The following is a 14,649-nucleotide window of genomic DNA, read 5'->3' as shown; positions in this document are numbered from 1 at the left end:
TTTGTATTAATGAAGTCACAGTATAAACAGCAGCCATTTAAACAAAGACGTACCAAGAAACAGATCAACTGTAAGGGCTATTAAAGGCCTATGGGATAAAAACTTTAAAACTCTTCTCACACAACTCTAAACTCTAATGACAACTTTTAAATGTTGTAATTTCTCTTCTAGTTGGTCTACAATTTGAATTTTTAAGGCCACTTATGGTTTTTTGTTTGGGTGCTTTTTGGCTTTTTTTTTGTTGTTTTTTTTACTAGATAAACTGTTCTGAAATTTGATAATGAAAAATTAGCACAGGAATATTTTGAAAACTGTTAGGACATGTGAAATTCTGATTCTAAGAGATACTAAAATATAAAAGTTTAGTTAAGAGAATTTGGATCTGGCTTATGAAAAAGGACTGTCAAATAGAAATATTCAGAAGTAGATCTATATACTTATAGATAAAATTAGCACCTAACAGTGAAGAAAATACTGACTATTCCATTTATGGTTCTTAAAAAATTGGCTAGTCATTTGGAACATAAGTTTGTTATTTTTTTCTTACCAAAATAAATTCCAATTGTTCCTCAAAATTATATATAAAATTTCAAAGGAACTTTAAAACAGAAAATATATGAAAACTTTTTTATAATCTTGAAATTACAAAAAAAGATTTTTCGGGCTGGAGAGATGGCTCAGTGGTTAAGAGCACTGACTGTTCTTCCAGAGGTTCTGAGTTCAGTTCCCAGCAACCACATGGTGGTTCACAACCATCTGTGATGGGATCTGATGCCCTCTTCTGGTGTGTCTGAAGACAGTGCCAGAGTATACATATAGATATATCTAAGATAGATAAATAGATAGATATAGATAGATATATATACACACACACACATATATATATATATAATCTTTAAAAAAAAAGAAAAGATTTTTCTAAGCAAGGTAAAAATACTACGAAAAATGATAAATTTGTAACGCATAAATATTACAGATTTCTATATTAAAAGAATCTATTAACTAAGGTAAGAAGAAAAAAATTAAGCCGACAGGGGTTGAGCATAGTAATGAATAACTGTAATCCCGACATTTGGAAGATGGAGGCAGAGGATCAGAGATTCAAGATCATCTTCACTTATATAGCACGTTCAAGGCTAGCTGGAAATACAAGAGACCCTGTCCCAACTGCTCCCTCAGGGCGGGGGAGGGGAAGAATCCAAAAATAACAAAGCAAACAAAGGATGTATGGGCACAAGAATTGTAAGCTGTCCTGGAACTTACTTTGTAAGCTTTCTTAATTTTTCAAGTTACCCTAATGACTAGTTAATAACTGCAAAGAAAAATGAGACTGGAGAATTCAATCTACCAGAAATCAAATGAAATTACTTCTAATTATTAAAAAATAGCAATAATTAAGCAAATGGAAATAAAACCAAGCCATATATTTTAACATAATAGGTTGGAAGAGGTAAAAATATAAACTGTGTAGTGGGAGTGAAGAACTCATGCCACTAGAGCCTGCTGGTAGGCTTTCTTTTAAACTGCTGAATTGTGTCTTATATTCTTTTCCAGCAAAAAATGGCCCCATTTATGATGTAGTTTGGAATTCCAATTCTACTGAGTTTTGTGCTGTTTATGGTTTTATGCCTGCAAAAGCAACAGTTTTCAACCTGAAGTGTGATCCTGTGTTTGACTTTGGGACTGGTCCTCGAAACGCGGCCTTCTATAGCCCTCATGGACATATATTAGTGCTGGCTGGATTTGGAAATCTTCGAGGACAAATGGAAGTGTGGGATGTTAAAAACTACAAGCTTATTTCTAAGCCAGTGGCTTCTGATTCTACATATTTTGCCTGGTGCCCAGATGGTGAGCATATCTTAACAGCCACATGTGCTCCTAGGTTACGTGTTAATAATGGGTATAAGATCTGGCATTACACTGGCTCACTTTTGCATAAGTATGATGTGCCATCAAATGGAGAATTATGGCAGGTTTCTTGGCAGCCATTTTTGGATGGAATATTTCCAGCAAAAACGATAAAGTACCAAGCAGTTCCAAGTGAAGTGCCTAGTGAGGAGCCTAAAGTTGCAACAGCTTATAGACCTCCAGCCTTAAGAAATAAGCCAGTCACCAATTCCAAGCTGGTAAGTAAGAAATAACACAGAGCAAAGTGGTTCTCTGTGTGGCCCTCTGCAGACCTTTTTTTCCTCTTTGCTTGTGTTGCTCCGTACATTATGTTGCTTTGTGCATATGTAGGATATACTGCAGGGAGATCACTAAGGCCCACAGAAGATGAAGATGCTGAGCAGCTTATATAAGCTGACAAAAAGGTTAATTTAAAGAGGCTTACAGTTTAAAAACCACAGGCTTCATTCTTGAATTTTATACATTTGCAATGAAATATGATTATATCCACCCTCTGATTCCACATCCAATTATCTTTATATCCCCCTCCAACTTTACTGCTCTAAGTCCATTTAGTATGGACTGTCCATGCATAGGTATGAGGCCATCTGTTAGTACATGGGAGTTCTATCAATGGCCATAGCCTCGAAAGCCTTCCCTAGCAACTTTCAGTTGTCAGTAACTCTTCAGTAAGGGCTGTGGCCTAGAAATTATCCATCAAATCTGTCCAAATTATGCTAGCTTGCTCTCTTGCAGGTAACCCCAGCTACTGTGAGTTCCTGAGTGCATTTGCCCTGTGGTAACCAGGAGACAGCATTTCACAGCCCTCCTCCCCATCCTCCAGCTCTTAGAATCTTTTTGACTCCTCTTCTACAGTGTTCATTGACTGAGCCTTGGTGATAGGGTGGGGTTGATATCATTTTCTTTTTAAGGCTAATATCTCTGTTTTTCTTTTCTTTTTTTGTTTTTTGTGTTGTTTTGTTTTGGTTTGATTTTTTTTGGTTTTTCGAGGCAGGGTTTCTCTGTTGTAGCCCTGGCTGTCCTGGAACTTACTTTGTAGACCAGGCTGGCCTCGAACTCAGAAATCCACCTGCCTCTGCCTCCTGAGTGCTGGGATTAAAGGCGTGCGCCACCACACCCGGCTTCATCTCTGTTTTTCTTAGCACTTTGACCAGTAATGCAGCTTTCCCTTGACTTTTCTGCCCATTGAAAAAGGAAGCTTTTCTGACTGAAGCTGAAAGCAGCTCAGGTCTATAAATATAAATATAAGTATAAGTATAAATATAAAAATTTAGAAGGCAATTTGCTAACATGACTATTTAGCAAAGTAACATTATCAGGACTTTTGGCCGGGAGGCATGAAGTTCTCTTCTGTAGAACAAGCCTCAAATCCAATCAGAAAGCAGTTACTGTGTAACAGGCATGCAACTGTTGCAACAGTAGGCACATCTTGCCTGGAAACTCAGCATTATACCATGCAGCATACAGTACTAGTTAAGACCAATGATGTCTTTTTCTCCCCCAACAGTCTTCATAGCACTGTCTGGCACTGTGAATGCTCCCCAGCAGGGAGGAAACTTCCTGTCCAGCTTGAGATTGATTGCTCTTATTTACTACACCAAAATATGCAGTCTCTTCAGCAATAAGGTCCTACCATGTATTTATGATGGTGACTTAGAGCAATGGCAAGAATCTGTTGTATTGGATTCACAGTTGTTTAATTTCTGGAAAAGATAACTCAGCATGACACTTTATAGGTTCAGGTCTAGAATTCAGATGGTAATTAGCTGAGCCTGGGGATAGAAGGCAATAGTGGGCAGGAGGACATGGTGAGCAGCTACATGTTCAGCAGCTTTCCAGTTCCCGTAGGGCCAGTTCACACTAAGAAATTTGTTGATTTTTTTAGACAAAATGGATCTGAATACATATATGAAATTGTCTTAATTTTTAAAATACTGTCCTAGTCAGTATTCTTTTGCTGTGAAGAAAAAAACAGGATGCACATGGCAACTCTCTGTAATTGAGACTGGATTACAGTTTCAGGGGTGCAGACCATCATCATTATGACAGGAAGCATGGCATGCTAGGAAGTATGGCAGCATGCAGGCTGACTTGAGCTTTTGAAATCTCAAAGCCCACCCCCAGTGACACACTTCCTGATGATGATGTGTTCAAACATATAAGCCTCTGGGGGCCATTCTCATTCAAGCCACCACAAACACTGTTGGTTTATAAAAACACATTTATTGTCTTCAGGCCATGAGTTCCTCTCCTTCCAGAATATTGATAGATTCATCTATACTTTTAAACAGTAGTTCAGAATTCAGGGAAGATTGCTGATGAGTGCTTTCACTTTTTCTTTCTTTTTTTTTTTTTTTTTTTTTTGGTTTTTCAAGACAGGCTTTCTCTTTGTAGTTTTGGCTGTCCTGGAACTCACTCTGTAGACCAGGCTGACCTCGAACTCAGAAATCCACCTGCCTCTGCCTCCCGAGTGCTGAGATTAAAGGTGTGAGCCTCCACCGCCCGGCCCTAGACCCATATTTCTAAGACCCCAGGACAAGGTCTCCTATTATAAATACCACCACAAAAAGTTAAAGCGCCGGGCGTGGTGGCGCACGCCTTTAATCCTAGCACTCAGGAGGCAGAGGCAGGTGGATTTCTGAGTTCGAGGCCAGCCTGGTCTACAGAGTGTGTTCCAGGACAGCCAGGGCTACACAGAGAAACCCTGTCTCAAAAACCAACGCCCACCCACCAAAAAAAGAAAAAGAAATGTAGGTCTATACTGTAGCTGAGACCTAGGAATGTTCCTTTTAAAGAAGCTAAATAAACTAGTAATAAAGTATTCAGGGAAGTAGATAACATTTTCAAAGATAAAATTGTTTATCTTGTTCTTGGCTTGCACAAAAACAAAACAGCATCCTTCCTTCTTGACTAAAAAAATTCTTAAAGCCTCTCAAATCCTATTGAGATACTCTGTTTCAATGTTGGTTAACCTTTCAACTTGACTTTACCAGTGAAGATCTGTCACAGGATTCTGGGTGTGAAGAAACCAAATGAGGTAGCTGCTTTCTAATGATATCAAATACACCAACTTCCTAAGGCTATAAATCACATCAAAAAGACCTCAGAGAAGCTGTTGTTACTCGGTCTCATAAAAATCACATGTCTCAATGAGGAAAATACCTAATAAAAATATTAAAATAAAGAAAGAAAGAAAGAATCATATGTCTCTAGTCCAGAGACAGATTTTATTGTTTCTACAGAGCAAAAGTGAATTTTGCCTGGGCTTATGTAACAAGAGAATACCTATCAGCTAATGAGGAGGTCCTTATTTAACTGTAGTGACAGATTTGAAATGTTCCTTTCCAGTTTCTTGAGTAATTGGGATAAAATCATCTTTATACAGGTAAAGGTGAATAATTTGCTGTTGTGTGTGCTTTTCAAACCTTGGACTCCACTTCAGAAGTGCTTGTTTACATTTTCTGTAGCATGAAGAGGAACCTCCCCAGAATATGAAGCCACATCCAGGAAGTGACAAGCCATTATCAAAAACAGCCCTTAAAAATCAAAGGAAGCATGAAGCTAAAAAAGCTGCAAAACAGGTATTTGGAGTGCTGATCTCCTCAAACCCAAGCAAAAAAATTATAACCCATGACATTTTTAACCATTATATTGCTAAAGACATGATCACGATGTGATAAATTGAAGTTGGAAATAGATATAAATAGCTGCGTAGCTTTCTTTTGTGCCTGCCTGTGGACTAAGTATTGTATTTATATAGTGGGTAACTGTTCGCATTTGTTAACATCAGTCGGGTACCTGGGATAATAAAGTTTTAAAGGGGGCTGGTGAGATGGCTCAGTGGGTAAGAGCACCCGACTGCTCTTCCAAAGGTCCAGAGTTCAAATCCCAGCAACCACATGGTGGCTCACAACCATCCGTAACAAGATCTGGCGCCCTCTTCTGGAGTGTCTGAAGATAGCTACAGTGTACTTATATAATTAAAAAAAAATAAATAAAGTTTTAAAGGGAGAAAGAACATTCATTTTGACTCATAGGGATTTGTCTGTTTGGTTCTGTAACAGGGTCTTGTCTTGTAGTACAGGGCTGGCCTTGAACTCATGATCCTCCTCCTTTATCCTCCTAGGTGTCGAGGATAAATGTGTACCACTGTGCCTTATAAGCATGAAGTCACCACCACCATTTTGCTTTTTGTGGTGCTAGGGGCTGAACCCAAGGCTGGCAGGCAGGTGATTTGCCTCTGGCCTACATCTTCAGCACTTTGTAATCAGTTTTGGAGGGTGTAGTACATGATTGATTGGCTTTGTTACTGTGGGCTGGTGGCATGTAGCATTATCATGGCAGAAACCTAGAGTTCAGTGTACTCTTCAGGAGGATTCCCCCAGTGGCCTGAAGACCTTCTCTTAGGCCCACCTCTTGAAGGCTCTATGACATCTTAGTAGCACTCCCTTGAGGACAAACTGGACCTGACCTTGAAACCTGAGCTTTCCATGGGATTGTGCAGTGTCTCCTACTATAGACTCTTCTTTTTTTTAATTTTTTAATTTTTTTAAAGATATTATTTATTTTATGTATATGAGTACACTGTAACTGTCTTCAGACACACCAGAAGAGGGCATCTGATCTCATTACAGATGGTTGTGAACCACCATGTGGTTGCTGGGATTTGAACTCAGGATCTCTGGAAGAGCAGTCAGTGCTCTTAAATGCTGAGCCATCTCTCCAGCCCCCTGCTATAGACTCTTGATGGGGTGTCTATTTTCCTTAAAGGACATGTGTATTAAGAGAGGGCAAAAGCAGCTGGGTGGTGGTGGCGCACGCCTTTGATCCCAGCACTTCGGAGGCAGAGACAGGCGGATTTCTGAGTTCAAGGCCAGCTTGGTCTACAGAATGAGTTCCAGGACAGCCAGGGCTAAACAGAGAAACCCTGTCTCGAAAAACCAGAGAGAGGAGAGAGGAGAGAGGAGAGAGGAGAGAGGAGAGAGAGAGAGAGAGAGAGAGAGAGAGAGAGAGAGAGACCGAGAGAGCTGGGTATGGCAGTTCATACCTGCCATCCCAGCACTTGGGAGGCTGAGGTTGGAGGGTTGTTCGGAGTTTGAGTTCAGCCTGGCCTAGGATATATAATGAGCTCCAGGCCAGGCGGGGCTTTGGCTCCAAAAGAAAGTTAAGAAAAGGAATGAAAACCTAACTAAGACAATATTTAAATAAAAAACATTATGTACTTGCAATAATTGATCTAAATTATAGTGATACAATTCATTGGTTCATGGTAATATTGTGTCCAGCTGCATTAAGAGTATCTGGTTGACGAGATCAGGATAACCATATCTTAGAGATTAAGACACAGCAGATATTTTAGTCTATTTAGACTTACTAGGTCAAAATATCTTTCTTCGGTTGATAGTTTCTAAGCAATAAAAGCCTATCACGCACAGATCTTGTGGCTGGAGTCTGAGCAAGATGCTGGTGGACTCATTCTCTGGGGAAGGACTTCCTTTTTGTGTCCGCCTATGGTGGAGGACACGAAGCCTCTTAAGAATACTTAGTAATCCCATGCACTCAGGACCACTTGATCGTTTTGGGTAGTGGCAGTCTGGATGTGTGTAGCTTTCAGCCTTCCAGCCTTGTTGAAACAGGCAGTCCCTGTTTCTGCCACTGTGCTATATCTTCCAGGCTAGCCAGTCCCTGCGTGGGCCTCAGGGTGTGATGCTGCAGTCTCCTCTCATCCTCTCTGTCATGTTTATCTGGCTTTTAAAGTGGGTTCTGAACGTTGAACTTGTCTGAGCAAGCACCTGTGACACACAGACACATGTGTAGAATTCTTGACAAGAGTTTTCCTGGGAAGATGCTGCACACCTCTTCAGCCCAGGAAACAGACCCCACAACAGCCCAAAGTAACAGTTGTGCCAGTGTCCAACTTGGCGGACTAGTAACCTTTTATTGGGGATAATAACAGGACTATGGGTAAGGGGTTTACCTCTAAGAAGCAAGAATGGCTCAAAAAGCAGTTCCCTTTCAGATACTGAAAAGCCCACCCCAATGTGGGTGATGAATTATAAAACCTACAAGCCTGCTCCCCTGACTAAAATCTTCTCTTTAGCCTGGTTGGTCAGAGTCTTTATCCAGCAGTTCACTCATTTTATGAAGCTGGAAGGGACCTTCAGGTCCTGCTTTCCTAGATCTGTGGCCATTTCCCTCCTCCCTGCCTCCTGGAGGGGTGTTTCCCTGGGAGGAAAGTGCACCACAGTGACGTCAGAGGGCGACCTAAGGGGTCAGCTCTCTTCCCACCTGCTGGGCCCTGGGATCAACTCCAAGCTGTCAGACTTGGCAAGAAGCATCTTTACCCCATTTATATTTCAAAGGGGAAAATTACAGTATATTTTTCTAAAATTTGAAATTAGAACATGATTGTTCCCATTTGCACCTAGTGTATTCCATCTCTGGAAACATGTTTTAATAGGTCAGGCTCACGTTTGACCCCAGAGACCCCAGAGTGGGAGGAGAGAAGCAGGTCCTGCGGGCTGTGCTCAGGAGTCAGGACGCCTTCTGCCATGTGGGGCCTGGGGTGGGACTGGGTGTCCGGCTTGAGCAGGCACCTTTACCCACTGGCCTGTCTCAGGTACCTAGAGAGAATAAATACATGTGCAAATTTGGTTTCCTTTAGGAAGCAAGAAGTGATGCGGCTCCTACTCCTGTCCCACAGAGTGCACCACGGAACACAGTCACCCAGTCTGCTTCGGGTGATCCTGAAGTAGACAAAAAAATTAAGAATCTAAAGAAGGTGAGGCTTGAATGAAAAGCAGATATGTGCATGAGAATTAAGAGTGGAGCTCAGGAGCTTAAAACGGGGATTTAAGAAGTTGATAACAGTGCTCATTGTTGTTTTCTTTCTATAGAAATACTGTAATTGAGAAAAGATCTCAGCACAGTTCCATTCACCAATCTTTAATGTCTGAAACTACTTAAGTGTTTAATTTTGAAGTAATGAGGAATGATAGGGACACATCTGTGTAGGGAAGGCTGTGAGACTGGAGAGTGAACCAGCGCTCATGCATGCTAAGCAAGTACTCTCCTGCTGAGCCACATGCCCAGCCTGGAACATTTACCTCAGCAGCTCATGAGCTCCAAGAAAAACTTTATTTATTAAATGAAATAAATACCTTAGATCAAATAAACAGATACTTTATTCCAGTTTTTTTTTTTTAAGGAACACACACATAAAAGAAGGGCAGGTCTGCGGGTGAGGCTTCTCTAAAATGCAGAGACACTGCCCAGCCACTGTGGAATGCTGCAGTAGATGCTGCATTTGTGTTATACTTATGAGTCCACGCCTGGACACTCAAGCATCAGTGAAAAATTACATGCAAACCTGACAACCCATGTCTGCTCCGAAAACCCCCAGAGAGATGAAAAGAACGGGAGAAGAGACTCCACAGAGCTTTCCCCTGCCCTCCATGTATGTCCTGCAGCTTAGCTACCACACACCCACACATAATAACTAAACAACAAAAACTTGCATAAACCTATTTTACCCAGCCCCATGTATTTAAGCTATAATTTTATATTTAACTTTTAACAGGAATTTATCCTTGCATTTTAGCAAACCATTTTTTAGAGAAATGAAGTATGGTTGTTGTTAATATAAGAATCTGCAATAGAATGTAACTGTTTCTTCTTTCTCCTTCCCCACATTTGATTTCACAGAAACTGAAAGCCATAGAGCAGCTAAAAGAGCAGGCAGCCGCTGGGAAACAGCTAGAAAAAAATCAGGTAAGCCCTCGCTTTCCCTTCGGTTCATAGTCGTTAGCACCCTGTCCTATTTAATATAGGCAATCCTTCAGTCAGAAAGAGAAAGAAAGCATGCACACTGGTCCAAACTGTGGTGCTGAGTCACCGTTCCCAAGGGGTCCTAATGCTGTCACTGTAGAAGACAAGAGTCTCCTCCTGCCTGCTGCACCACCCTGGCTGGCCTTTCCCGTCCTCTTGTTCTCTATACATGTAAGCGCAAGTAGATGCAGGAAATCTTGCACCGGAAGGGACAGCAAGGCAGTTCTGCATTGCCCCTGAGTGCTTAACAAAAACCGGGTAGAACTGCTTTCTAATCTGGTTTACCAGTGAATCTGATCAAGTATAAGCATTTATTTCCTGTTTAACATTATTATTTGGAATGTTTCTAGTTGGAGAAAATTCAAAAAGAGACAGCCCTTCTCCAAGAGCTTGAAGATTTGGAACTGGGAGTTTGAAGACTCACAGAAAGTGAATTTGTTGGCAGGAAACACTATAAGCAAGTCTGTTGAGCCCATGGTGTTCATGGAATTGCCATATGCCCACTGTTAACATCAGTCTATATTTTTAACCATTTATCCAAGGTTGAATATGTGTAATTATCTAATGAAGTCTATTCAATTGACTTTACATCTGCATTCTGTATCATGTCAGTATGTAATAAAGAGAGATGATTTTTTCCAGATAAGCTTAATAAATTGACAGACATTTGTTTTTTTTAATGGGTAACAGTATTTCCTATGTAAACAAATAAAGACATTTTAAATTTGTTTTTGCCTTCAAGTTTGTCAGTTAAAAAGTTCTGTATAAGCCGGGCGTGGTGGCGCATTCAAGGACTGCCTGGTCTACTGAGTGACTTACAGGAAAGCCATGGCTACACAAAGAAACGCTCGCTGTCTCAGAAAACCAAAAGTAAATAGTTCTTTATTATAAATTTACAGGATGTATTATTCTTACCAGAAAACTATGAAGTGTATATTACTATGATGTCTATTTTCTAAATGAAGAAACTTAAGTCCAGAAAATTAAGGAATCTGTTGGGTCTGGAGAGTAGAGACGGCTGCTTGGATAAGGACACTGTCTGCTGTCCAGCACCACATGCAGCCATGTCTTATAACTCCCAGGGGATCTGACATCCTCTTCTGGCCTCCATGGGCACCAGGCATGCACAAATAAATATACATTCGGATGAAGCATCCATGCACTAAAATAAAAATAAATATTTTTAGAAGAAAGAAACCTGTCAGTGTAAGGAAATGAATTGAACCCAAGTTGTCCAACTCCAGAGCCGATGTGCTCGGTTCCTGTGGACACTGACAGTCTCCTGAAGGGCAGCGTGACTGCTGGATCATAAAATATTGGGTTTTTTCTTTTATGAACATTGCCAAATTATTCTCTGACAATTTGTTCTTCCACTATTTATCAGTATTGACTGTAATAAAGCCTTTGATTTTTGCCAAATTAAGAAAACAAAATTATTATTTTTTTGTTATTGTTACATATTTCTTTTTATGTGCTTAGGGATGTGTTTATGTGTTTTGCCAAATTTGTCAGTTGTTTATATTCTATGGATTGTTTTTCTTTTTTTTTTGTTGTTTTTTTTTTTTCGAGACAGGGTTTCTCTGTATAGCTCTGGCTGTCCTGGAACTCACTTTGTAGACCAGGCTGGCCTCGAACTCAGAAATCCACCTGCCTCTGCCTCCCAAGTGCTGGGATTAAAGGCGTGCGCCACCACCGCCCGGCTGGATTGTTTTTCTTTTGATTATTTCTCTTACTTGATTTTTCCAAAGATTTTTTTTTTTAAACATTTGTTTATTGGGTATTTAGGTGTTGCGGTAAATCTCCACCAAAATATGCCGTGGCAATGAAAACACAACTCAGTTAATATGAATACATGCTATCCGCCTAGATTGGGCAGATCTACCCCTACAATACCATCTTCCACATCTATAAAACCCCTTAGAACTTGTGGTTTCTCCAGGCCATGTGCTTCTGCTCCATTTTTCTTCTTCCTCCTCCTCTGTGTCCTCTCCCTCTTCCATTTTCTCCTTCTCTCTCTCCCCCTTCCACTCCACTTTCCCTTTATCTGCCCAATCATCAGCTCTCCTTTACAAATTATAGTGGGAAATAGGTTTACAGGAAATCACCTGAGTGCTGCCTCGTTCCTTGTTCACAACCACTCACAGGAGAACAGAATTAATATCAATTGTAATTAGCCCCAGGGCTATCCACAACGTTTAGCTAGTTGTGTATTGGTGGGTAGGCGTGAGCCATGGCTCATGGGTGGAGGTCAGAAGACAATTGCCAGAAGTCCATTCTTTCCTTCCATGTGGGTTCTGGGCAGCAACCTCAGTTGTCAGGCTTGGCAACAAGCACTTTTACCCACTGAGCTATCATGAAAGCACTAATTTTTCTATTTCTTTAGGAAGTAAATGCATACACATTTTTAACAATTCAAGGATCAAAAATCCAACGTTAAAAATATATCTCACCTGTATTCTATAGCAAACATTCGTCGATTTTTTGTTTTAAAGATACAAAGTATATATATATTCATATATATATCGTATATATATATATTCATATATATTCACACGCGTGTGTGTGTGTGTGTTGATGTATATTTTAAAGAAATATACATCCAAGTGTAATGTCAGATGCCTGTAATCCCAGAGCTCAGGGGTAAGGACTGGAGTTGAGATAGGAGGATCATAAGTTTGAGGCCAAAAACTGAAAAAGAAAGGAAAAGGTCAAAAAATGCCCTTTTATATCTCTTTTCTCTTAAAATATTTTGGAGATAATTCCATATCAGTGCCTTCTATACATAATTCATAATAATCTATCACATACAGTGTAGCTTTAAATAAATTTACATTGATGCACATTCAGGTCATAACATAGCAGAGGTGTGTATCTATCCATATACTAGACCTGGGTTTGTTTGGATTTTGGAATATTGGTTTCTTGGGTGCTTGGTGTGGTGGTCATTTCTGCATTGTGTGCATTTGAGTTAGTAAGATACTAGAAAGGACAAGGGTGCTAAGAGTTGTTATTATTCAAGGCAGTTTAACCTAAATGTGTTAGCGTATGAGCATCCCAAGTTGGGGAAGAGTTTGTGCCTTAGTTCTTGCGCACACCCGACTCGCCAGCAAGAACGACTCTGCAACAGGATCCTTCTGCACAGGTTTATTGGGAGAGCTTGATTGCAGAGGCGAAGAGACCCCAAGCCCAGAACTGCTGCTGCTTATATAGGCCTAGGAGAGGCGTGTCTCACACCCGGATTGGTTATGCATGGGTTATGCTTACCACCTCATTTGCATGTCTACATCTGATTGGTTAACTTGTCTCTCATCTGATTGGTTAATTCTCAAAACCTCATCTTGGCAAAAAAAAAAACTTTACTGCCTATGTATGCGTGGTGGCCAGCAGTAGCCAATGCCACCCTGCAACGGCACATGTGGCTTCCCACACTTACTAACTCTCCTTTTGCTGTGATGAGACACCATGACCAATACAACTGGTAAAAGGAAGCATTTAACTTGAGGGCTTGCTTAAGGTTGCAGAGTGTTAGTCCATCGTCACAGTGGGGAGCAGGGCAGCAAGCAGACAGGCTAACATCAAAGATCACCCACTGTGACACACCTCCAGCAAGGCCACACCTCCTGATCCTTTTCTTGTTCTGCAGGGAAGAAAGCAAAGAGAAGAAGCCTATATCAGGTGCCTTGTTCTGTCATTCTCAGCCAACACTATAAAATCACATCCCTCTTACAAACAAGAACCTTGCCAGTTTTCCAGGCAACAGTTTTTCAGGTGTTTACTAGATATAGTGTAGGTAACAAAGGGATATGTGTGTCGTTTGGGAGTTTCATTATCTGTAGGTCTATTTATTTGTTTATTCATAAGTTGTTCTATGAGGGTTAAAACAAGACCTAAGATCTGGGATGGAAAAGATAAAACATTCATAAAGCATTCAATGTATAGTGACATTCATTGTGGATTACTATCCTCACCAGTAACTACTTCTTTGTTTCATTATACTTTATTTAGTTGTGTGTGTGTGTGTGTGTGTGTGTGTGTGTGTGTGTGTGGACATCAGAGGCCTAACTGAGAGTTGGTTCTCTCTTTCTGCCATGTTGTTCCTGGCAATCAAATTCAGGTCATTGGCCTTGGCACCTTTACCCAGTGAGCTATCTTGCTCATCTAAGATATTTATTAGTTCCATCTCCTGGGCCCGTCAGAGAATTATACCTCCTAATATTATGCCTTATGGATTCTAGATAAGTGATTTGCTTCAACTAATTACATCATAGGACTAAGGTGTGTCATTTGTAAACAAAAGCATTTATGTGCCAGTGGTTTTTTTAAGTGTTTTTGTTTCTATATTATTTATTATTTATTTTAAACATCGTTTAAATATAAGTATACTTTGATCATATGCTTCCCCTCCCTAAGTCCTTCCTTTAGAGCTGAGTGTTGCAAGGCTTCCCTGTAATGTCTGTCTGTGTCTCTGTATTTATTCCCATGTGCTGTAGGGGGAAGCATCTCTGATAAGCAGAATGTCATTAGAGGTCACTTTCCTTTACCATTACTTTTTTTTTTTTTTTTTTTTGACCAGTAATTTGTGGTTTTACCTTAGGTCCTTGGGCTATCTAGTATCAGGTTCTTTGTCACCCAAATACTGATGGGTATAGTGTAGGCCTTAAGTCAAATCAGTAGTTGATTGATTACTCCCACAAATTTGTGCCACCATTGCCCTAGCATATTTTGCAGGTTTTATAGCTAGGTTTGTGTTTATTGTTCTCTTTTGGAAGCCTGCAGACTACCTTTCCAAAGTCACTGGACCATAGGGATGAAGGCTCTATATAGGCACCAGGCCAACATCTCCATGTTTGGTGAGCTGTGTAGGTGGTGTCTTCAGCAATGTGTGCTTCATGACCGTTTGTGGAGAGGAACTAG

At 40.5% G+C, this 14,649-nt stretch overlaps 1 protein-coding gene across 1 annotated transcript in view; it reads left to right on the top strand.

Moving 5' to 3' along the window:
* Eif2a (eukaryotic translation initiation factor 2A) overlaps nucleotides 1-10,464 on the top strand; it is a 34,946-nt gene extending 24,482 nt beyond the window's left edge. The window contains exons 10-14 of the mRNA XM_021157233.3: nucleotides 1,555-2,126; nucleotides 5,376-5,489; nucleotides 8,573-8,689; nucleotides 9,613-9,678; nucleotides 10,086-10,464. Coding sequence (XP_021012892.1) covers nucleotides 1,555-2,126; nucleotides 5,376-5,489; nucleotides 8,573-8,689; nucleotides 9,613-9,678; nucleotides 10,086-10,151 — 935 coding nt within the window. The 3' untranslated portion in view covers nucleotides 10,152-10,464. The remainder of the gene's footprint in view (nucleotides 1-1,554; nucleotides 2,127-5,375; nucleotides 5,490-8,572; nucleotides 8,690-9,612; nucleotides 9,679-10,085) is intronic.
* The last annotated feature ends 4,185 nt before the right edge of the window (nucleotides 10,465-14,649 follow it).

This window comes from Mus caroli, unplaced genomic scaffold (assembly GCF_978045245.1).
Source record: "Mus caroli unplaced genomic scaffold, Mus_caroli_1 scaffold_3, whole genome shotgun sequence".
Classification (NCBI taxonomy): domain Eukaryota; kingdom Metazoa; phylum Chordata; class Mammalia; order Rodentia; family Muridae; genus Mus; species Mus caroli.
The sequence above is the reverse complement of the archived record's forward strand: the minus strand, read 5'-3'. Positions and strand labels throughout refer to the sequence as shown.